This window comes from Monodelphis domestica, chromosome 1 (genome assembly GCF_027887165.1).
Source record: "Monodelphis domestica isolate mMonDom1 chromosome 1, mMonDom1.pri, whole genome shotgun sequence".
Lineage (NCBI taxonomy): Eukaryota > Metazoa > Chordata > Mammalia > Didelphimorphia > Didelphidae > Monodelphis > Monodelphis domestica.
Genome location: NC_077227.1, coordinates 637,883,462 through 637,907,693, shown reverse-complemented (window position 1 = coordinate 637,907,693; position 24,232 = coordinate 637,883,462). Strand labels below are relative to the sequence as shown.

The 24,232-nt window shown below is 33.3% G+C and overlaps 1 protein-coding gene and 1 non-coding gene across 5 annotated transcripts in view; both read right to left on the bottom strand.

Moving 5' to 3' along the window:
• The window catches only part of VPS54 (VPS54 subunit of GARP complex), a 96,786-nt gene that overhangs the window by 23,424 nt on the left and 49,130 nt on the right, over positions 1-24,232 (bottom strand). For all 4 annotated transcript variants that reach the window (XM_007476752.3, XM_056813930.1, XM_056813929.1 and 1 more), the window contains 4 exons: positions 21,526-21,633; positions 20,438-20,493; positions 13,748-13,844; positions 2,235-2,572 (listed from right to left, as the gene is read on the bottom strand). In XM_007476752.3, the coding sequence (XP_007476814.1) occupies positions 2,235-2,572; positions 13,748-13,844; positions 20,438-20,493; positions 21,526-21,633 (599 nt within the window). The remainder of the gene's footprint in view (positions 1-2,234; positions 2,573-13,747; positions 13,845-20,437; positions 20,494-21,525; positions 21,634-24,232) is intronic.
• MIR7260 (microRNA mir-7260) lies at positions 14,256-14,316 on the bottom strand. Its single transcript, NR_127447.1, has one exon. It is a non-coding gene; the product is annotated as a microRNA mir-7260 (primary transcript).

Here is a 24,232-nt window from a genome sequence, read left to right as displayed (position 1 = left end):
AAAACTCAAAATTGTAAATGGATGAAGGCCCCAAATGTAAAATGGAAGTAAAGAAAGTGGATTCTTCAAATTATGCACTGAGCTTCAAATAATGGGTTGATTAAAGACTGTGATTTTTGGCAATATTTTAGGATATATTGTTAAAGGGGTTTATTATTAAAGGTTTGTTTTTGGTGAGTTATTTAGAAAGGGAAAAGCTCATTTTTATAAGCTAACCTAGATTCATCAGAAACAATTCATATAAGAATAATTATTTTGGTCATGATTATGCTGAAAAATTAGGAAGGTAACTTAAATATATTATGACTAAATTTCAGTGAGGCATTTGGCAAAGTTTTTCATGATGTGGAAAAGTTGGAAAGATGGTACTTGAGAGTTCAACCAATTCAAAATACACCTATAATTAGACCTTATGAGTACTGATTAACAGATTGATAAAGGCCTGGAAGGGATCTCCAGTGGTAAGCTCCAGAAATTTGTCTTGGGACAAGTTTGGTTCAATGTGTTTATCAATGACTTACATGAAGACATTGATAGATTACTTTAAAAAATCTGCAGATGACAATATGTAAATGTAGCTAAAATGCTGGACAAAAAGAATTCAAACAGAAGTTGGCAGGTTAAAATGATGGCCTAAATCTAACTAACAAATAGTAAACATAAAGTTCTACACTTGGGTTCAACTGCATGAGTACATGATGACAAAATTGTGGCCAGATGGCATTCTGTGTATTAAAGACATGGAGGTTTTTAGAGGACTACACATGATAACAATAGGCAGTAGGACAAAGCAACTAAAAAAGCTAATGAAAATTCCAGCATAGTCCATTAAAAAAAAAAAACCCAAAGAAAATATGAAAAACTTGGAAGCCTAACTGTCAAGAAACACAGGAGCTAAAGAAGTACCAATACAAATGACTCTTTACATATGTGGTCTAAATAATTAAGAGAAATGCTAATTGCTCATAGGTAAAACTGAGCCAATACATCAAAACAAAACAATGCTATCAAAGAAAAATTATACAAAAGTCATTTGGAGGGACAAAAGGTAATGGGAAAAAAGTTGGAAGGAAGAGATGGCTAACAAGACCAGGGTTTAAAGTATATTTAAAAAGCTCTGATCATCAAAAAAGTCTTATGTTGGTTTAGAAATGAAAGATGATCAGTTGAACAGATTAAGCACATAATATAGAGAAGCAAATGAGTCCAGCAACCTAGTATTTAATAAGCCTAGAGATTTCAATTATTTTAAAAAGAACTCTCTATTTGATCAACACTATTGAGAAAAATTGTAAAACAGATTCTAGGTAAAGGTCAACATCTCTCACCATATGCCAAGATAAGTTCCAAATTGGAACATGACTATGATATTGGATTCTTTGTTGTCCAGCATAAACAAATTTTTTTAAAAAGGCAGAAATTAACTATCAGCTTTCTAGATAAAGGAAGAAACTAAAGACCAAACAAGAAATAAGGAGGATCACAGAAAGTAAAATGGACAATTTTGATTAAATGAAATCAACAAGGTTTTGCATAAACAAAAGCAATGAAGCTAAAATTAGAGAAGAGAAGCTAAAAATGGAGGGGGAGGGGAGAAGGAATTCTTTGTATTAAGTTTCTCTGATAAATTATCATTTCATCTGAGTGTGTGTATACAATTTTATACTTCTACCTTATATCAGATTGACAAAGTTGACAAAAAGGGTACGTTAATGCACTACTGGTAGATCTATGAACTTGTCCAAACATTTTAGAAAGAAATTTGGAACTATGCCCAAAGCTATTAAACTATGTATAGTCTCTGACCTAGTGATGTCACTACTAATCTCTACCCTAAGGAGAAAAGAGGAAAAAGATATTATATATACAAATATAGCAGTTCTGTTTCCAGTGGCAAAGAATTAGAAACTAAAGAAGTGTCCATTAACTATGGAATGGCATATTATTGTGCTATAAGAGATGAAGAAAGTGATGGTTTCAGAGAAACCTGGAAAGTATCTGAGGCCAGATCTGAACCCAAAACATCCCATTCCTAAGCAAGTTATATTTTTAAAATAGCACAAAACTCACAATTTCAAATCTTTTCTCCCCCTTTTAAAGAATTGTATGCATTATATTTAAGTTGATTAGTTTTTTTAATATATTTCTATCAACATGACAATGTATCCAACTAAAACAACTATCAACAATTTGTCAGAATATGATTGAGATCATGCAGTAGTCAACATACTTACACAAGCTCTACACCTCCTGGTGTAAGAGAAGATATTTGCTCTTTGCTGGATGAAGAATCAGTAGTACATTCTGGTTCGGATACCGAATCACTGCTGCAGGGCTCACTGCTGGGAGATACATTTCTTTGAGAGGTAGAATCTGTTATTCCAGGTGGTAGCTCACCCTCACTAAATGCATCACTGATAAACATGCCTTCATGGGTTAAATAGGCCACTTCTGTATCTAATGAATTGTCTTTTGCAGCATTCTTCTGTTCTGAAGTTTCTTCCAGTTGCCTAGTCCTCTGATTTTTATCAAGAACCGAGAGGACAACACTTCGAACAATATTCAGTGTTGCCTAGAATAAAACATAAAATGCTTTTAAAAAAGATTTTCCAAAAATTTTTGTATCCATATATCTAAGGAAATTATCTTCTCTCTCCCCTCCCAGATGGAAAACTATTTCTTTATATTTGCTACTTTAATCTTACAACACAATGAAAATGTACACCTTTAGAAAAGATCTATTCAGTAGAAATAGAAACAATAAGACTTAAAAGTACTACTTTATTTCTAACAATTACAAAAAGTCACTTCAGTTCTGAAGGCCTAAGGCATCACCAATTTTGTCTGAGTTTTTATATGCAGACTATTTGGAGATACTCTCAAAACCTATCATGGAATCTTTTGGGAGAAAAAAATATTTGGTTGTAAGAAATGTAATCATTTTTTCAAATTTTAACTATTTCTAGTTGATTCATTCATTAAGCCAGCATTTAAAAAAAATTTTTTAAGCCAGAATTTTAAAAGTACCTGCTAGATACAAAACAGTACACTAGTTGAGAATGAAGGAAAGCTTATTTTAAAAAGTACTGCCTTCATGGACTTTATAGTCTAGAAGGTCTACTAAGCTTACCCAAATATACAATAACTATATAACTAAACTATAAAACAGGATATAAGAACACAGGAGTGGTATAGGCTCTATTAAGAAAGTAAAATACACTAGCATTTTTGAGCTGGACTAGAACAGGAAAGGTCTATTTTGGAACTAATATTAATATAGGCACAGAAGCAAAGACTACTTCTAAGTATTCACTTTGACCAGACTAGCATGTGACTATGGAAAGGGATGGTAACAAGCAACCTGAAAGTCATTGTAGCTTCTCCAGGACTTTTGAGGTGCTAATAAAGAATTTATTGGCCTTTATTTGGTAGGCAATAAGAAGTCACTGAAGGATTTTGAGCATGTAACACAATAGGGCTCAATATGGGGATATTTTATAAGATCTCATAATTTCTCCACATTCCATGAGTTGCTACATCCAAAAAAATCCATCACTTGGTGTCCATCCTTCTGGTGGAGTACCTCTCCTTACTAGATTAAATGGTCCTCAAACAACACAAACACACAAGTCCCAAACTCAAAACCCTTTAGCCTGCTGGTAAATTTTACCAAGTTAACTGACACAGGGCATCCATGACAGTGAGAAAGTCCTGGAAAAGGTCTCTAGTGAAGGTATAAGATAAATCTGGCAGAAATATGAAGGATATACTGCAGTAGATGGAGCCCAGAACTAAACAAAGTGGCACCTTAAAAGTGATTAAGAAAACTTGCACTATGCTTAATAACAATGGAAACAGAAAGGAGGGGATTTGAGAGAGATTATTAATGTAAATTCACAGGACTCTCTAACTGAATAAATGTGGAAGGTTATGGAGAAAGAATTTAAGATAATATAAAGTTTTAAGCTTGGTATGTGAGGGACTGTTGGAATCAAAATAAAAATAGGGAAATCAGAGGATTCTGTTTTGAAGACGTTAAATTCTGTACTAGACATGATAAATTTGAGTTGCCACCAGCAAATAGGTCAGTGAAGATGACTAAAAAGAAAGAAGAGGTATAAGAGAGCCTTGACAAGTAAATCAATGTGTAGTATTAAGGAATCTAGGAAAGAAGTATCTAGGAAGAAGGGGTTTGAAACATGGTCAAATATTGCAAAGAAAACAAAAAAAATGACAAGAAAAGGTCCTGTGAACTAATGATTATAAGATCACTAAAGACCTTTGAGAGAGCAATTCAATAGAGTAAAGAAGGCTGAAGCTAGAGTTCAAGAAGTTAAAGAGTGAGGGGGTGGCGAGATCATAGAGGCTCAGATCTAGCTTCCTTTTCTCAGTTTTCAGAGAAGTGGGCAGAAAAGGGAAGATATCAAATGCTTTGATGGAAATTTTTTAAGGAGTGATTACATAGAAGTATTATAGAATAAAGAAAGCATATCTAATACAATATATACAATACAATAATTAAAATTGTTAAGTAAAGCAAATAAAAAGCAATAAAATTCAGGTTAAATACAATGGACAATGTTGGTAACAAAGTGTTAAGTCAAAATATCAACCCTTGCCTTCTATTAATCCACAAACTACAAAAACCAGAAAGAAAGATAGTATATTGGTTGAAATACCTTTTGGAGGGGGAAAATGTGATGGGGAATGGTTTGATTATGATGTAAAAACAAGATATATTAAACTGTTTAAAAATAAAATAAATTTTATAATGTCTTTTTATAGATAACAAATAAATAAAATTGAATACTTTTATTGATTTTTTCAGTCATGGAGTTCAACAACCGTTTCATTTTACTATGTAAAACAAAACATATGCTTCTTGATTTCTGAAATATAAGAGACTGAAAATTCTTATTTTTATATTTTATTTTATCAATTACATGCAATAGCAAATTTTCACATAGTTTTCTGAAGTTATAGGATCCAAATTGTTTCTTTCCCTCCCATTCCTCTCCCTCTCCCAGAACTGGCAAGCAATTGATCTGGGTTATACATTTATTATCATGCAAAACACATTTCTATACTGTCCATTTTTGTAAAAAAATAATGATATAAAACCAAAACTCTTAAAATAAACTAAAGTGAAAAGCCATGTCCTTTGATCTGCATTCTGACTCCATCAGTTTTTTCTTTGTCACAAGTCTCTTAGAACTGTCCTCGATCATTGTATTGCTGAGAGTAGCTAAGTCTTTCACAGTTGATCATTCCAAAATACAACTGTTACTATGTTCTCCTGGTTCTGCTTATTTCACTCTGCATCAGTTCATGTAGTCTTTTCAGATCTTTCTGAAATCATCCTGTTCAGTGTTTCTTATAGCACAATAAAATTCCATCACCAACATATATCATAATTTGTTCAGTCATTCCCTAATTGAAAGACATCCCTTCAATGTCCAACTCTTTGTCACCACAAAAAGAGCTGCTATAAATATTTTTTGTACAAGTAGGTCTTTTTCTCCTTTTTTTAAAAATCTCTTTGGGATACACACATAGTCACTGTATTATCAGATAAAATGGTATACATTGTTTTATAGACCTTTGGACATAATTCCTAATTGTCCTCCAGAATGGTTGGATCAACTCACAACTCAACCTGCAATGCATACATGTGACAATTTTGACACATTCCCTCCAAAATTTATCATTTTCTTTATTGTCACATTGGTCAAACTGATAGATGTGGTACTTCAGAGTTGTTTTAATTTGCATTTCTCTAATCAAGAGGGATTTAGAACATGTTTTCATGATTTTTGACATCTTTGATTTCTTCTTTTGAAAACTGCTTATTCATATCCTTTCACCATGTGTCAATTGGGGAATGGTTTATATTCTTATAAATTTGACTTAGTTCTCTATATATTTGAGAAATAAGATATTTACAGAGAAATCTGTTATAAAACTTTTCCCCTACTTTGTTTGGTATTGCACTGAATGAATAAATAAATTTAGGCATTAAGTTATTTTTACTATGTTAGTTCAACCTACTCATGAATAATTAATGCTTTTCCAATTGTTTAGATATAAGTTTGTGTGGAAAATGTTTTACAATTATGTTCATATAATTTCTGGGTTTGTCTTGTCAAATAGATTCCCAAGTTTTTATAATGTCAAGAGTGATTCTAAATGGAATTTCTCTTTCTAATTCTTGCTGCTAGACTTGGTTGATAATAAACAGAAATACTGATGATTCATGTGAGTTTATTTTATATCCTGCAATTTTGCTAAAGTTATTATTTAAACTAGATTTTTAGTTGATTCTTTAGGATTCTCTATTTATACCATCATATCATCACAAAGAATGATAGTTTAGTTTCCTCATTATCTATTTTAACTCTTTCAATTTTGTTTTCTTCTCTTACTGCTAAAGCTAACATTTCTAGTATAATATTAAATAATAGTGAAGATAACATGCATTCTTGCTTCACTCCTGATCATATTGGGAAGGCTTCTAACATCCCCATTGTGGATGATATTTGCTGGTGGTTTTAGATAGATGTTACTTATTATTTTAAGGAAAAGGCCCATTTATTCCTAATGTTTCTAGTGTTTTTAATAGGAATGAGTATTGTATTTTGTCAAAGGTTTTTTCTGCATCTATTGAAATAATTGTGTGATTTCTGTTGATATGGTCATTTATGCTAATAAGTTTTCCTAATATTAAACCAGCCTTGCCCTCCTGGTATAAATTCCATTTGGTTGTAGTGAATAATCTTTGTGATATATTGCTATCTTTTCCTTGTTAGTATTTAAGATTTTTGCATTCATGTTCATTAAGGAAAGTAGCCTATAATTTTCTTTCTCTGTTGTTGCCCTTCCTGGCTTAGGTATCAGCACCATATTTGTGTCATAAAAAGAATAATACTTCTTCTTGGCCTATCTTGCCAAAGAGTTTATATAGTAGTTGGAATTGTTCTTTAAATGTTTGATAGAATTCATTTGTGAATCCATCTGAAGATTTTTCTTAGGGGATTCATTGATGGCTTGTTCAATTTCTTTTTCTGAGATGGGATTATTTAAGTTTTCTATTTCCTCTTTTGTTAGTCTGAGCAACTTAAATTTTTGTAAATATTCATCCATTTCACCTAAGTTGCTAGATTGTCATATAATTGGGCAAAATAGCTGATAACGATCGCTATAATTTTCTCTTCATTGATGAATTCACCCTTTTCATTTTTAATACTGGTAATTTGATTTTCTTCTTATTTTAAAATCAAATTAACCAGTGCTTTATACATTTTGTTTGATTTTTCATAAAACCAACTATTAGATTTACTAATTCAATAGCTCTCTTACTTTCGATTCATTAATTTTTCCTTTGATTTATAGGACTTCCAATTCAATCTTTAGTTGGGGGTTTTTAATTTCTTTTTCTAGTTTTTTAGTTGCATGTCCAATTCATTAATCTGCTTTTTCTTCATTTTATTGATATACATTCAGATATAAATTTCCCCTAAGTACTGCTTTCACTGTATCACATAAATTTTGGTAATGTTATCTACTCATTGTCATTCTCTTTAATAAAAATTAAGTTTCAACAATTTGTTCTTTGACTCATTCCTTTATTTAGAATTAGTTTTCAATTAATTTTTCTTTCCATCACATTGACTTTTTTTTAACCCCAGTTGAAGTCCAATAGATTCTGTTCCATCACCTTACCTTTATTCTGTGTCTACCTGCCTCAAATGTTAACACATTAAAGGATTTTGGTTTTTAATCTACTTTGCTATTCCTTTCCATTTTATGGGTGAGTTCATCCCATTTTCATTCAGTTATGATTACCAACTGTGTGTTCCCCTCTAACTTGGTTTCCCCTTTTTGATCCTTCACTTTCCCTCCTTTTGTGCTGCCCCTCCCCACAAGTGGTTTGCTTTTAGTCACCCCCACCAATTCCCCTTCCCTTATATTACTCCCTCCCCAATTCCATCCCTTTTATTTCCCTCTTAATTCTCTATAGGACAAGATAAAATTCTAAATACTCCAATAAGTATGGTTACTTCCTCTTTAAGTCAATTTTGATGAGAGTAAGATTTAAACATTGCCTGTCACCACCCTCATCCTCCCTCCCATTGTAATAGGGAGTTTTTGCAACTCATTAGGTGATATAATTTATCTCATTTTATCTTTCTCTTCCCTTTTCTGAGTGCAATTCTCTTTTTCACCCCTTGACTTTTTTTTTTGCATATCATGTCAGCCTAAACAGCTTATATCTGTACTTTCTGTTTATGTATACTCCTCCTAACTGCTCTATTGAGTTACAAATATCAACTCTCTTGATCAATGGCACATGCTACACCCTGTGGAGTTGTGCGTCATATATGGGAGGAGGGCAAGGGGAGAGGAGGGAAGGAACATGAGTCTTGTAACCATGGAAAATTAGCCTAAATCATCTAATTAAATAAAATTTAAAAAAATTATAATAGACTTTAAAAAACAAACAAATATCAACTCTCCATGTAGGAATATAAACAGTTTGCCCTTATTGAATCCCTTATATTTTCTTCTTTTATCTTTTTATGCTTCTCTTGAATCTTATATTTGGACATCTAATCCTCTGTTTAGGTCTGGACTTTTCATTAGTAATGCTTAGAAATTTATTTTATTAAATGACTTTACACTGATATTCAGTTTTGATGAATAGGAGATTCAGTTGTAAACTTAGTTCCTTTGCCTTATAGAATACCATATAACAAGCCTTCTGAACCTTTAATGTATAAGCTGCTAATTGTTATCTGAATTGTTTCTTTCTGGTTCCTTGCAGTATTTTCTCCTTAGTCTTAGACTCTTAAATTTGGCTACAATCTTCTAGGGATTGTCATTTGCAGATTTATTGCAGGAGGTGATAGATATATTCTTTCAATTTCTATTTTACCCTCCTGTTCAAGAATGTCAGGGCAATTTTATTTAATAATTTCATTTAATATGATGTCTAGGCTTTTTTTTTTAATAATGACTTTCAGAGAATCTAATAAATTTTAGATTGTTTTTCCTGAATCTATTTTCTAGATCAGTTGTTTTTCAATGATATTTCACATTTTCTTCTACTTTTTTCATTTTTTTGATCTTGATTTGTTTCTTGATGTCTCATGAAGTCATTAGCTTCTATTTGCCCAATTTAAATTTTTAAAGAATGATTTTCTTCCATGACATTTTGAACCTCTTTTTTTCCCAGTTGTCAATTCTACTTTTCACTAAATTCTTTACTTCATTGGATTTCTGTGCCTCTTTTTCCATTTGGCCAATTCTGCTTTTTAAGTTTTTATTTTCTTTTTGCATTACTTTCATTTAGCTTCTCCATTTTTCTTCTGCCTCTCTTATTTGATTATTTAATTCCTTTCGCAAGCTCTTTCCAGAGCCTAAGACCAATTCCCGTTTTTCTTTGAAGTTTTACATTTGGCTGCTTTGATCTCACTTTCTCCTATAGAGTCTGTACCTCTCACTCTTCTTTGATTCTATAAAAATTTTCTATTGTCCATGCTGCTCTTCTGCCATCTTGGCTCAGTGATAACTTTAGGGACCACTAATGCATAGACTGATATTTGCTCATAGCTCTCCCAATAAAAAAAAATAATTAAGGCATGCTTATAAGGACTAACACTTATTAAGTGTGACTAACAGCACCCTTCCGAACTCCTTCCTTCTACGGAGTAAGATTTTCTCTTTGTCCAACTTTATCTCAATGGCCAACTCCAAAATCTAGGAATCTACTAGCCATCCATTATGATTTTGCTAATGCCCACCATCTCCTCAAATTGCTGGTGCCATTACTTCTATGAATTATACTTCCTACTATTCTCTCCTCATTAATTCCTTTTACCAACAGTCTTAGCCAATTAATAAAATCATTTCCATCTGTCAACAATTCAACCAATCACAATTTTCTTGGCTCATTTTAAATCCCAACTCAAAGATTGTTTGTTTACTATTAGTTTTCCCTGTCTTGTCTGACTCCCTATTTCACCTAAGCAGATGAAGGCCAGACCCCAATATCAATCAGTACCAAAGCTTTATTGCTTTGTTTTTCTTTCTTTTTAATAACATTTTATCCCCGCCTCCAATTACATATGAAAACAATTAAAAAAAAAAACCTTTATCTTCTGTTTTGTGAATTTTAGATTTACTCCACTGTGCTTAGTCTTTAGAATTTTAGCAACTAGGAATGTATACACCCCCACTTAAGGATTAAGTGTTGGGAGAAGATGGTCTGTGACCTGCGTATGCTAGCAAGTGACAAATCAGAGATGACTGACTGACCCCCTGGGCTGTCTTAAGCCAAGTTTAAGCCACCATTGGTACATGTGAGGCACAGAAAGTGATGTAAAGAACTGCCTTTATATTTCACGTCATTTCCTGTGAGGGGGCTTTTGCGAACTTGGATGGAAAAACTTGACTTGGAGGACCTCTGAAGTGTGAGTCCTGAAACTGCTTTCCTTATGTGACCACATGGTAAGTGTTAAAACTGACCTCCCTTTCCCTTGACCCTTCTAAAGGTTCCAGCCTCCAAGGAGGCCCCTCATCTTGAAGGAGGCCTCCTAGCTGGAAGCTGAGCTAGTTAATCTTCTGGGAAGGCCCTTTGGCTGAGAGGCCTTTTAACTCCCCCTGGCTCAGGCCAGGCTGGAGTAGATCTTTACCCCTTTCCTTCTTTCTCCTTCTTAATTTCTTCCTTCTATTATAAATAAATCAGCATAAAATTCCATTCTGACTCGAGTATTTCATTGGGATTTAGAATTTAAATCCCTGGCGACCACTGATATAGATTTTATATGTGAAATCATGTAAAACATTTCTCTACATTAATTCTTTTGTGAATGAGAAATTTTAAAAAATATTATCTTCTTCAACATTTTTTGGTGCTTCTCTTATCTATTTCTTTATTTGAGGTCTTTACTTTCCACAGAATTAGTTTCAAGACAGAAGAGTGATAAGGCCTAGACAATTGGGAGGTAAGTGGCTTGTCTAAGGTCACCCAGCTAGAAAATATCAAAGACTAGATTTGAACCCACAACTTCTTATCTATAGGCCTGAATCTCAATCCACTGAGCTCTAGCTCCCCACTGTCAACATCTTTTTCATAATTTTCTTGCATCACTCTCATTAACTTTTCCCAAGTTTTCTTCTAATTCTGGTTTTTTACATCTTTTTTGAGCTTCTCCAGGAATTCTTTTTGGTCTTAAAATAAATTATATTTTTCTTTGAGCCTTTGCATACAGTAGCATTGCCTTGTCTTCTTCTAATTTTGTGTTTTGGTCTTCCCTGTCACCAAAATAACTTTCTTTGATGAGTTTCTTTTTTGTTGTTGTTTAATCATTTTCTAGTCTTTTTCTTGTCTTTTAATTTAAAAAACCATTACAGGGGAGCTTAGTTCCTGTGAAGAGGGTTCTATTCTGTGCCAATCTTCAAGTTCTTTGTATCTCTGCGTATCTTCTGACATACCTCTGAGGATCTGTAAGTTTTTAGTTCTACCAAAGCAGCATGATCAAAGGAGAGGTGGCCTGTGCTCTGGTCTAAAAGTGACCACAAGCACTATTTTCCACTCTGTAACTGTGACCAGGTCAGAAGTACAGGCATGTGCCAAGTGCTCCTCTTTGCTCTGGTACTGGGACCTGGGACTGCAACCTAGATCTGTGTACAGGCAATGCAACAGGGTCCTGCATCCAGAGCCAGCAAAGGAACCCCTGTAATCTTCTGAACAGATATCCAACCTCTCTTCCTATCTGTGGTTAAGAGCTTGGGAAGACTTTGTTGCTGATTCAGCCATATCTGATGCCACATGCCACAGTGGGGCCTTCCTTGGAGTGATGCTTTGTGTTCCACTTTCACTCTAGTAAGACAGACCTTTCTTACCAAACTTTTAAGTTACTTTGGGCTGAAGAACTGTTCCATTCTGTTTTTTGGGTGTTCTGCCCCTCTCTCCCATTTGTTACATTCTACTTTATGCCAGTCACTGGGTAGGTGCTATGGGACACAAAGACAAAAACAATAAATCCTTACCTTCAAGGAGTTTATTGATTGGCTAGTTGTTATACTTCATATTCAAAGAAGAACAAAATTACATTACTATTGTTTAACCTCACTTTCTCTTCCAGTCACTTTAGTCTAGTGGCAAGACAGAAGTCAAAATGATTGGTGATGGCTTGGAATGCAGTGGATGACTTGGCTTCTTTGATATCTAACCAAGCTCTAACATTCCACAGTATCTACATTCCAAGCTAGCCAGAACACAGGAGCTTATATTCAAATGAACAACATCTAAGGGAACAACTAAGAAAGGCCTCGCATAGAAAATTAATCAGCATATGAGAGATTGTGCTGACACATCAAGGGGCAGTTAGGTGGTACAATGGACAGAACACTGGCCTTGGAATCAGACTCTGCTAGATGAGTCTCAGACACTTAGTAGCTGTGTGACACTGAGTAAGTCACTTAACACTGTTAGCCTCTGTTCCTCATCTCTGTAAAATGACCTAGAAAAGGAAATGTCCTATAGTACCTTTGACAAAAAAAAAAAAAAACCCAAATGGGGTCACAAAGAGTTGGAAACAAGTGAACAATGACACATTAAATCTTGCACACATGAGGACACAATGGCTATTACTATATTTACTCATTAATGAAAGTCATCCACCTACTGTACATGGATAACTGTAGAACAATGATTTCTAGTAGTAACATCATTGTTTGACATTCCCCACTTCCTAGAGCTTGTAAAAATACTGAAACATTATAAATTTTTCTCACTAAAGTCAATTAAAATTAAATTATTTTGGAAAAGGTCTTTAGAATTACAAAATACTTCCTTTTGAGACATCTAAAGAAACCACAGACTATCAGAAAATCAGGGCTGGGAATTATTGCTATGAAGTACCATAATATATGAAAGAGCCCAAGGCTTAAGAGTCAAGAGAGTCCTCCCAATTCCCCAACCAATTCCTCCTAAATGATCACTGTGACAATGTGGAGAATCTATTAACCTCTCTCAGTCTCAGCTTCCTCGTGTTAAATAAATGTACTTCCTCACATAAGTAAAAAGCAATGTAAAATGATTGTTAATGCCTCATGGGGTGTTGTGAAAAATCAGTTAATATATTTAAGACACTATATCTTAAAATATCATTTAAATGTCAGGTATTCCTAAATAATTATTCATTTTAGCACATACGCAATTTAACATGAAAAACAACATGAAACTATAATATGTTATTTGCAAAGTATACGTATGGATATATTCTAAATGTGTACGCCTTTATAAACTATTTATAAAAATTTTTAAATTATGTTTTATTCTAGCGATTCCATATTTTAATGCTTCAAAAAGTGCATAATATCTTCAGCACTGGCATACCCTCCATTGATGTATACCACCCCTCCACCCTCCAGGTGATTTTCAGGAGTTGCTGTGGCTAAAAAACAAAAACAAATCATTTGGTTCTCAACCTTCTACTGTTAACTCTCTCTAAATGTTGCTAAGATGGTCCTCAAATAATAAATGCAGATTTGTTGCCCAGCTTCTGAAGTTGGCAGAACCTTGAGAACTGTTGTTGGCTTAGTATTCGATAACCTAAAGTCTCTAGCCATACTATTATTGGGAATTTAGTAGAAAAGTTTGATCCAATGGTATATTAAGAATCTAAAGCGGTAAATATATAAAGGATTTTCAGAGTGTTTTGATAATTACACAAGGCCTTACCTTAACCCTTTGGAGGAAGACTGTAAACTTAGAGAAAATATCCTTTAAGAGATCAAACCACTGAGGAAAATTCATCAATCTCATCTGATCTGCAAGTCTGAAAAAAACACACAATTTAGAGAATGATTTTTTTTTACTTTAACTCAAATTTTTTTTATTATTTTTTGTTTATGCCTCACCTTCATTTCTAAATATGTCCCTCCCCCATTCAGCAAGCCGTTCTTTATAACAAAGAATAAGAAGGAAAAAGCAGTCCAGCAAAATAAAAAACACAGAACCAATCTCACAATATATGCAATTTGCCACATTCACAGAGAAATGCTTATTTTTTCATCTCTCCTTTAGGACCAGGCTTGGCCTTTATAATTACATGCAATTCAGTTTCATGTTCCTTTTTTTTTCCATTTACATTGTTATAGTCATTGAACATGTTGTTCTCCTAGTTCTGCTCATTTCTCTGCATCAGTTCAAAGCTTCTCTGAATTCTTCATAGTTATCATTTCTTAGGAATTGGCTAAGCCAATTGTGGTACACTTATTACATTTATGGACCACAGTTGTTTTAGCCATTTCCTAATCAATGGGCATCTACTTTGTCTCTAGTTCTTCGGTATCACAAGAAGTATTGTTATGAACATTTTGGAGTACAATATACCTTTCAGTCTTTTACTTCCTTGGATATAGCAGTATCTCTAGTTCAAAAGATATAGCATTTACTCACTTTTTAAGCAAATTACAAATCATACAATTTCCAGAATAGTTAGGCCAATTCACAGCTCCACCAACAATACATATACTTTGTCTAATCTATCTTTCCATAGTTCTTCCCCAACTTTTGTTTCTTTCGACAATTTGCAGATGAAACTTCAGTTGTGATTTTTACTTCTTTTATTATTAGTGATTTAGAGCAATCATTCATATAGCTAAAAGTTTACAATGCTTCTTTTGAAAATTGTTAATATCCTTTTACTAACTGCCGGGAATAATTCTTGCCCTTTTACATGCCCTTGTAGGCCATTCAGATTTGCCACAGAGATCTCATCAAGGACTTTTAGTCAAGAACTGCTAGTAAGGTTCCCTTCTCTCTTGCCTCCTTAGCTAACCACTTTATTTGGAGAGGAAGGAAGAGTAAAATGGTCTCTCACACTTCTTTGATGAACTATCACCAACTTTCTAGAGAAACAGAGATAGAGATAGATAAGCCTTTCAATCTGCTCTGCTCTAGTGTACTAATGTGATGTTTTGTATTTGGGATATACATTCCAATCCCAAGGTACTGCCAATGACCTGTTGATTTATGAGCCTTTCTATCTTCCCTGCAGAAAAATTCCCTTAAATTTTCTTTTATGTGTTATATTCCTAATTAGAAATCTCTAAGAGAACAGAAATTCTTACTTTTTCTATTTTTATCAAGAATTAGCATACAGTAAGCACTAAATAAATGCTCTCTCATTCACTCTCTTCCATTTTCTATGGTATGGCCTTCCAATTATAATTATAATTACATACAATATAATATACAATTATAATTCTGAGCTTATAAGATATTGATATAAATCTAATTTTAGCCAAATTTCTTTCTAGTTTTCCTAGAAGTTTTTGTCAGAGTAATTTATATTCTCAGGTTTCTCAAACAATGGGTTTCTGAGTTAAATTATTTCTGATTCTTTCTTTTCAATCCTGTTATACTAATCTATTTCTCTTTTTTTTAAATCATTACCAAAGAGTTTTGATGATTAATACTTTACAGTATAATTATAGCCCTGTGAATGCTATTTCCCCTTCATCTCTACTTTTTTCATGATTCTTCCTCTAAGATTCTAGGTATTCTGTTTCTTTTTATAAATTATTTTGTCTAGCAACTTAAAGTATTCTTTTGGTATTTTTGTTTAGCACTAAATATGAAAAATAATTTGGATAATATTGTCATTTCCCCCACCTTTTTATCATTTTTCTTCCTTTCTTTCTATTTTTTAAATTTCACCCCTTCCCTAACCTCTGCATACCACAGAGGGTATTATCCAGCAAAAATATATAAGATTATGTCTTTCATATTTTGACTTCTCAGTTCATTCTCTGGAGGTGAACATTCACAAGTTATTCTTCAAATATTAAATCTGTAACTCTATATAATAAAGTTCTCTGGGTTCCACTCATTTTACTCTTCATTTTTTCATACAATTTTTTCCAAATTTTTAAAAATATGAATTTCATTCTTTCTTACGGCGCAGTAGCATTCCATCACAATCATATACCACAATTTGCTCAGTCATTCCCCAACTGATAGACATTCCCTCAATTTTCAATAGGATTGTTGGGTCTAAAGATATACACAATTTTAAAGATCTTCTATTTATAATTCCAAATTGCTTTCCAAAATGGTTAGATCAATTCGCAGTTCCACCAACACTGTATTAGTATCCCCACTTTTCCTCTCCAACATTTGTAATTTTGTCCTTTTGTCAGTTTAGCCAATCTGATAGGTTAGATAACTTTACAATTGTTTTGGTTTGCATTTCCTTATTCAGTAGTGATTTAGAGTATTTTTTCATATGCCTATATACAGCATTGATTTCTTCATCCAAAAACTATCTAATTCCTATCTTTTACCCACTTATCAATGGAGTGATGACTCTTATTCCAATAATTTTGACAAAGTTCTCTTATATGTTAGGTAAGAGACCTCTATTCATGACCTTTTTCAATTTAATGTACTCAAAATTATTTTACATCTCACATGCTCTCTATCTCATTTACTTACAAATTCCTCTCTTATCTATATATATGTCCCCTGTTCTTCAAATCTGCTTATAACATCTCCTTTTATGTTTAAATTATGTATCCATTATTAAATCAACTTAGAGAATGGTATAAGATATAGATTCTGCCAAATTACTTTCTAGTTGTCCCAGTAATTTTTCCTCCCTTACGTTCTGTCTTAGAATCAATACCAAGGACTGGTTTCAAGACAGAAGAACAATAAGGGCTAGGTAATTAGGGTTACATGATTTGCCCAAGGTCACAAAACCAAGAAGTGACTGAGGCCAAATTTGAACTCAGAAACTCCTGTCTCTAGGCCTGGCTCTCAATCCACTGAGCCACCTACCTGCCTCCAACTGGTGATTTCTTATCCCAATAGCCTGAATCAAAGTTTTTGTCAAAAAGAAAGTTTTACCACTGTTTTCTTTATGTTCTACTGATATAGCTTTTTATTTCTTAGCCAGTACCAAATAATTTTATTACTGCTTTATAGTATGGTTTAAAATCTGATACTGCTAGACCTACTTCCTTTACATTTTTTCCCCATTAATTCTTTTGCTATCCTCGATTTTCTGTTCTTCCAAAATTAATTTTGTTATTATTTTTTCTTGTTAAATAAGATAATTTTTTGGTATTATGTTTGGGATAGCAGGATGGCATTAAATAAGTAGATTATTTTAGGTAGGACTATCATTTTAATTATATTGGTTCTGATCATCCAGGAACAATTAATATTTCTCCAATTATTTAGATATGACTTTATTTGTGCAAAGAGTGTTTTATAATTACATTCATGTAATTTTCTTGGGTTTGTTTTGGCAGGTATACTTCCAGGTATTTCATTCTACCTGCAGTATTTAAAATGGAGTATCTCTGTCACTTCTTGCAGAACTTTGTTAATAGTACTGTGATTTTTAAATCATACTGATGTAACCTTATCATTAGCAATAAATATTACTCCAATAACATCATTCTTTGTCTCTTTAAAGTGTTTTGAAATTAGATTTCTATAAATATTAAGGGGTGTCTAGGTAGATTGACTCCCAAGTATTTTGTAGTTACTCTAAATAAGATTTCCCTTTATATTATTTCTTCCTTGATTTTGTTATTACTCTGTAAGAGGGTTATTGATTTTGTGGACTTTTTCTACATACCAATAATTTCTTAAAGGTACTAATTTTCTAAATTTCTTTGCTGATTTTCTTAAGGTTATGTATACTCAAGTCGTCTTCAAATAGGTATCATCTTATCTCCTCTTTTATTAATGGCTTGAATTTTCCTCATCTTATTTACTACAGCTGCCATTTCAAATAGTAAGGAAAAGGGAAATCTTTGGTTGAGTCCTAAATTTTCCTTAAATGCTTCTAGCTTTTGGTATTAGAAAGGTACTTTTAATCATACTAAGAAAGTCCCTTCTCTGCTTATGCTATACATGATTTTTAACAAGAATGATTATATTATTATACTTTATCAAAGACTTCTTCTGTATCTACATGTTTTGAATCTTTTTGTTTTTAATATATTTATAGTTTGTTTTATGTTAAACCATCCTTGAACCTCTGGAATAAGTTTGACTTGGCTATCATGAGTAATTTTTAGCTAAACTATTATTAAAGGTTTTTGCCTGGTTTTTATTGAAATTTTTCAGTTTGTTAACAATGATAACAGCTTATACACAAAAATGCTTTACAGTTAAAAGGCACTTTATATACTTTATCTCATTAATGATATTGCTTTATAGTTCTTTTTTTCACTGCTGTATACTTCCCTGATTTAGGTATAGCTGTCTCATCAAAAAACTATAGGAATATGGACTAAGGATTTTTTCCCTCCCCTCTGATAATTCCTTTACAACTAGTTCAATTTCTTTTTGAGGTGAATAATAATTAATCAGCAAATTAATAATAGCTAATGCTTATGTCTTTTATATAGACTATATAGTTAAAGTTATATGCCATGTAATTTATACAGACATTTATACAGTATCTACTATGTGCCAGGCACTGTGCTAAGGGCTTTACAAAAATTATCCCATTTTATTCTCACAACAACCTTAGGAGATGGGTGCTATTATGATCCTCCTTTTACAGATAAGGAAACTGAGGGCAGACAAAAGTTCAGTGACTTGCCCAGAGTCGCACAGCTAGGAAGTATCTGAGGCTGAATTTGAACTCGGGTCTTCCTTAATTCCACGCCTGGGACTCTATATCCACTGCGCCACCTAGCTGCCCATTGAACTGAAAAATTCCATGATGTCTCAAAGACAATATGCTACAGAGAGAGCAAAACACATTTTTATTAATGTATCATTAAGTGACTAGATGCATTGAAATTGGAAGTTTGTCCCTAAAGAGTGGTTCTCCAGGCTTGAATAACTAATGATTAATCAAGTATATCAACATCTAAAAGTTTATTGGGTAGTATTTCCATGTAAATAAGTTAACATGATCACTGCCTAAACTCTAACTACTTTTTACAGAGAAATATACAAAATATGACCAAATTTTTTAAATGTTCTGGAATAAAAATAAAGGCAACATATATCATTTTATCTCAACAAAATGAATGATCTTTTAAAAATTAAACAATATTTTCTGCTATTAACCATAAAGAATTTTTCCTAACATAAAATGATATCAAACACTTGTGAAAAGATAAATGGAAAATAAAACCCAAAACTATTTCAGGAAACAATAGACTTAATAAAATAAGGATGACTCTAAGATCTTGTGGCTTTAAATAAATTTGACTACAACTTGGGAATGTATTTAAGTCCAATATCTTAATACTCATTATGTACTAAAAAATCATAGTTACGAAGTCAAAATAAAAGGTTTCCTTTCCCTAAAGAAATTTAAAATCTAACAGGCAGGGTGAAAGATATAATTTGTAGAAAACTGTTAAATGTTTAGCACTTAGGTACACGGTATTTTTTAAAGTTCATAATCAAACAAAGGATAGAAAATAAAAACAGTGGCATTAGAGTTTCAAGAAAGGCAGAATGATGAAAAAAGGCTTGATGGAAGACAAAGATCCTGAGCCAGATCACATGATACAAAGAGACATATGACAGACTTTGTTCTCAATACATGTATACAAATAACTAAAATACAAAGGATAACATAAGGTCCAGATAATATGCAATAAGGAATTTCAGTTGGAAGAGATCATTTTCAATTGGAGTGGATGTTATAATAAAAGATTTCATGGAAGACCTGACATTTCATTTGGACCTTGATCAAACTTCAAAAGATGGAAAAAATCCTTTTCAAATTAGATGATTGTAGAAGCGAAGGCTGGGGAGGTTGGAGGAATAGGATGAGAATGGGAGTTGTCCAGTTTGGCTGGGAAGTAGCTCATAAGAAGAGAAATTGTTTGGAGGTAAGGCTGAAAAGATAAGCTGTGAAACCATGTGAAAAAGCAGTGAATTTTATTTGGTAGTCAATTATGAGCAGGAAAACCCAACGTGACCAAAATGGTATGTTTAGAAGATGCCTTAGGTAAGGAGGCTACAGAGGCAGAAAGACCATTTAAGTGATTATTACAATAGCCCTAGTAAGAGGTAATATAGAACCTGATTAGAGTGGTATTAAGTCAGAGTGGAAAGGATTTTTAGTATTCTTTTCTAAGTGAGGATAAAACTATCAAGAAAATGTATAAGAAAAAACAGACAAAGAAAAATGAAAAATAAGTGGTAGGAACTAGTATTCAATAACTCAGAATCATCTCCACATCATTAATTGGCACATAATTAAAAAGTACAATTCCATATTTATGTTGTAGATCTAAGAAGCTATAGAGTCTTGATATTTTCTTAGTTTTTTGATAATATACAAACATTACTTAAACTGTATGAAGATTATAATTTCATCCTCTGCACTTGAGATATATCTTAAGCCCATCCCATCCCCAAATTCACATTTATACTTACTTCACAACAACTTCTGTGTCTATTTCTTCTATCTTTGAAACTGTATTAATCACACACTGAAAATTTTGAGAAAAAAATATTAACTTATTTGTTTCTATGGAAGTGTATATTTTATTTTTATAGTATTACAAAATTTTCCTTCACTGTAATATTCAAGTACAAATATTCTTCCAAATAACCATCCAAGAGTTAATTAAGGATTATTTAAGCTATCCTTAAAACTTTTCAAGATTTTTAAAAACCAAGGTTCCTGAATAATTTTACCACATTATTAAAATTCATGAAATCATTCAAGGTAATACAAGATAATTATAAGGGTTAAAATGGCTTTAAAACTAAGTCTAAGAGGGGGAAGCTGGGTAGCTCAGTGGATTGAGAGCTAGCCCTAGAGACAGGAGGTCCTAGGTTCAAATCTGGCCTCAGACGCTTCCCAGCTGTGTGACCCTGGGCAAGTCACTTGACCCCCATTGCCTAGCCCTTACCACTCTTCTGCCTTGGAGCCAATATACAGTATTGATTCCAAGACAGAAGGTAAGGGTTTAAAAAAAAAAAAACTAAGGCTAAGCAATTCTGTCTGAAATAATACTTATTGGCAGAAAATCGGATATTGATTGGATATTTTACCTGAAGAATATAACTTTTAGAAATTCAGTACTACAGATATCCTACCATCATTTACTTATCATGATACACCTTCTGCACCGTGCCACTGCTACAACTACTAGCATCATTTTGAAGATTTCCCTATCCTCAAAATACAGACTATAATTTGGGGGTATAGGGGAATCATGTTTACACATAGACAAGAACCTGGGAATTCTTTTTAAAGGTGTCTCAATTTAAAGTGTAAGAATAAATGTGAAATGCTATTTTCTCTAAATATGAATCTAGCATTTATGTGTTCAATTAGTCTTTCAGTAATGTATTTTATATTTCACAAATGGTAAACTCAATCTTGGAGAGTTAGACTTAATATAACAGACTAAAGAATAGGATGACAAGCACACACGCATTCAACCATCCAAATGCATACTCAGCTTACTTCAAACATTAACAAAAATCTCTAAAAAGAAAAAATGTTTTATTACCTGTTTAATGATATTCTTTGCTGTGATAATCATTTCTTCACCATAAATTTCTAAAAAATTTAGTTTTCTTTGTTTTAAAAGTCCAAATATAAGTGATACTAGTCTTTCCTGTGAAAATAAAGATATTAAAAATTTACATTTCAAAATACCTAATGGATAAAAAAAAGCGACCCACCTCATTCAAAAGTAGTAATATTCAATAACATGGATTTGACTACTGGGATATCAGAGCTGTACCAAGCACATATTTCCTGCTAGTCAACAAAAAAAAGAAAACAATCAAGCCAGGCCCAAAGATGGGAGGTCCTAGATTCTAATCTGGCCTCAGACACTTCCTAGCTATGTTACCCTGGACACTTAAACCCCCACTGCCTATTGTAAACCTCAAAATTCCTTAGACTTATAAATGTTGGAAATTTCACCATTGGGATATTTCATACTTGGAAAATTTCTTACTGATAGTCTATTGGAATGGGAACCCCATTGGCATGGGAGGTTCCTTCTCTTCCCTTCTTAAGATTACTTTAGGACAGAAACCTTTTGCTGAACAATGGAAAGGACTTTGACCTATGCTTAAGCATAGAACAGGAATTTCTTTGAGTCATGATTGATTTTAGAATTGATACAATGGAGATACTTGGAATCAATCTCCACCCTATTCAGTCCTAACAGGATTGAGTAAGGGCTGCAGCCTAGATCAAAATTTAATTATTCCAATCTCTACCCTACTCAGGTTAACAGGATTTAGAAAGGGTTGTAGCAAAGGAGCAAAGATTTAATCATTTGAAAATATGACCTTCAACAGACATGTGCAAAGCCTCTGGGTGGTCCTGGGTTAAGCTAGAGCCTCCATTGGCACAGGGAAATTGATGGACAGTGATTGGTAGATGTGAGAACTGAGGGGAGGCAACTTGGATGGTTTCCTTAAAGATCAGGGGGGTCTGGAGACTCGGGGGGTAGTTGAGGAGTTGATCGGAGTGGTGGCAGTGTACTCTGAGAAGCTTGCTCTGAAGGAAGCTGAAGGTGGGGGCCTCTGAGACTGTTTCTCCATTTTGGTCACGTGAGTAATAGGGACTGATCTCCTTTCTTTGCCCCAGCTATCTAAGGGCTTGGGCCTTTTGGCCCAGCCTAAACAGAAGGGGTATTTAAGCCCTATTCCTTTCTCTCCCTTTTTCTCTCTCTCTATCTCTAATTCCTTTCTTCCTCCTATTGTAATTAAACTCCATAAAAGATTGACTGCAAACTTGAGTTTTCATTTAGGAATTACATAGCTGAATTCCTTGGCGACCTTAAATTAATATATATCAGTCTTTTAAAGTGATTTCCTTGTCACACTAGCTATTAACACTGATTCTAAGACAAAAGATATGGATTTTTAAAAAGTTCTCAGCAATTCTATCTTCTATTTTTTTTTTAAACTCTTACCTTCCGTCTCGGAGTCAATACTGTGTATTGGTTCCAAGGCAGAAGAGTGGTAAGGGCTAGGCAATGGGGGTCAAGTGACTTGCCCAGTGCCATACATCTGGGAAGTATCTGAGGCCAGGTTTGAACCTAGGACCTCCCATCTCTAGGCCTGGCTCTCAATCCACTATGCCACCCAGCTGGCTCCTATCTTCTATTTTTACCTTAATGCAAGTAAGCCCCAATGCACTATAAAAGTTCAACTGAGTCTGGTGTGGAATGGCTTTGATCTTTCCAAACTGTCTAGATCTGGACATGCCAATCTGCTGGATAAGCCCTTGTCTTTCTTATCATATATCACATTTTAAATACTTATACACCACTTTTTATGTCATATACAAAAGAACCTCATTTGCTTAACAGCATCAGAGAAGTAGTCTACATAAGAAATTTTCCCCAACAATCAAACATTTTAATAAAAACACTTTTAATATGTTAATTATTTTGGATGAAAATCTTTCTAAAACACAGCATTCTAAAACTATCTGTACAGTGGATAGAGTGCTGGGCCTGGGATCAGGAAGACCTCAATTCAAATCTGGCCCCAGACACTTAGCAGCTATCTGACCCTAGGTAATAAGGCACTTAACTTGTATTTGTTTCAGTTTCTTCAACTGCAACATGAGGATAATACTAGCATCTACCCTACCTCTCAGGGATCAAACGAGGTAATATATATAATTTGCTGAGTATAGTGGTACTATATAAATTTTTACTTTTTCCTTTCTTAAACAACCACACTGAACATAACTTAATAGAATAGTAATTATGGTACTATGATATAAATACACTATTGTCCTCAAGAGCTAGTGAAGTACATAGAACTAATAAATCCTACACTAACAAGCACAGAAGCCCATACTTTGTTTTTTCTCTTCCCTTCCACTGTATGGCATGCTTTACTATCACTTTTTGCTGCTTCCCAGTAACTAAACTCAGTGTCTTAGAGAGTCTTTGAGTGAAAGACTAAAGGACTCTAATTAATAGATTAATTCTGAGATATCTAATAAAGCTGGTGAAAGGTTGTTATTTTGGTTTTTTCCCTAGGTTCTTACTAGTATTTCAAACAGTGGAGGTAAATTCATAGCTTGGACTAATAATCAAGTCAAAAAATATAGAGAGAGATCTTAATAATTTTAAAACACGATATGACTATATAAATATTATAATTATCCTTAAATGAGATGTTTATGAGCATGTGCCTGAGTATATCCAAAAAACTGTTATTAGCAATGAAATAACATGA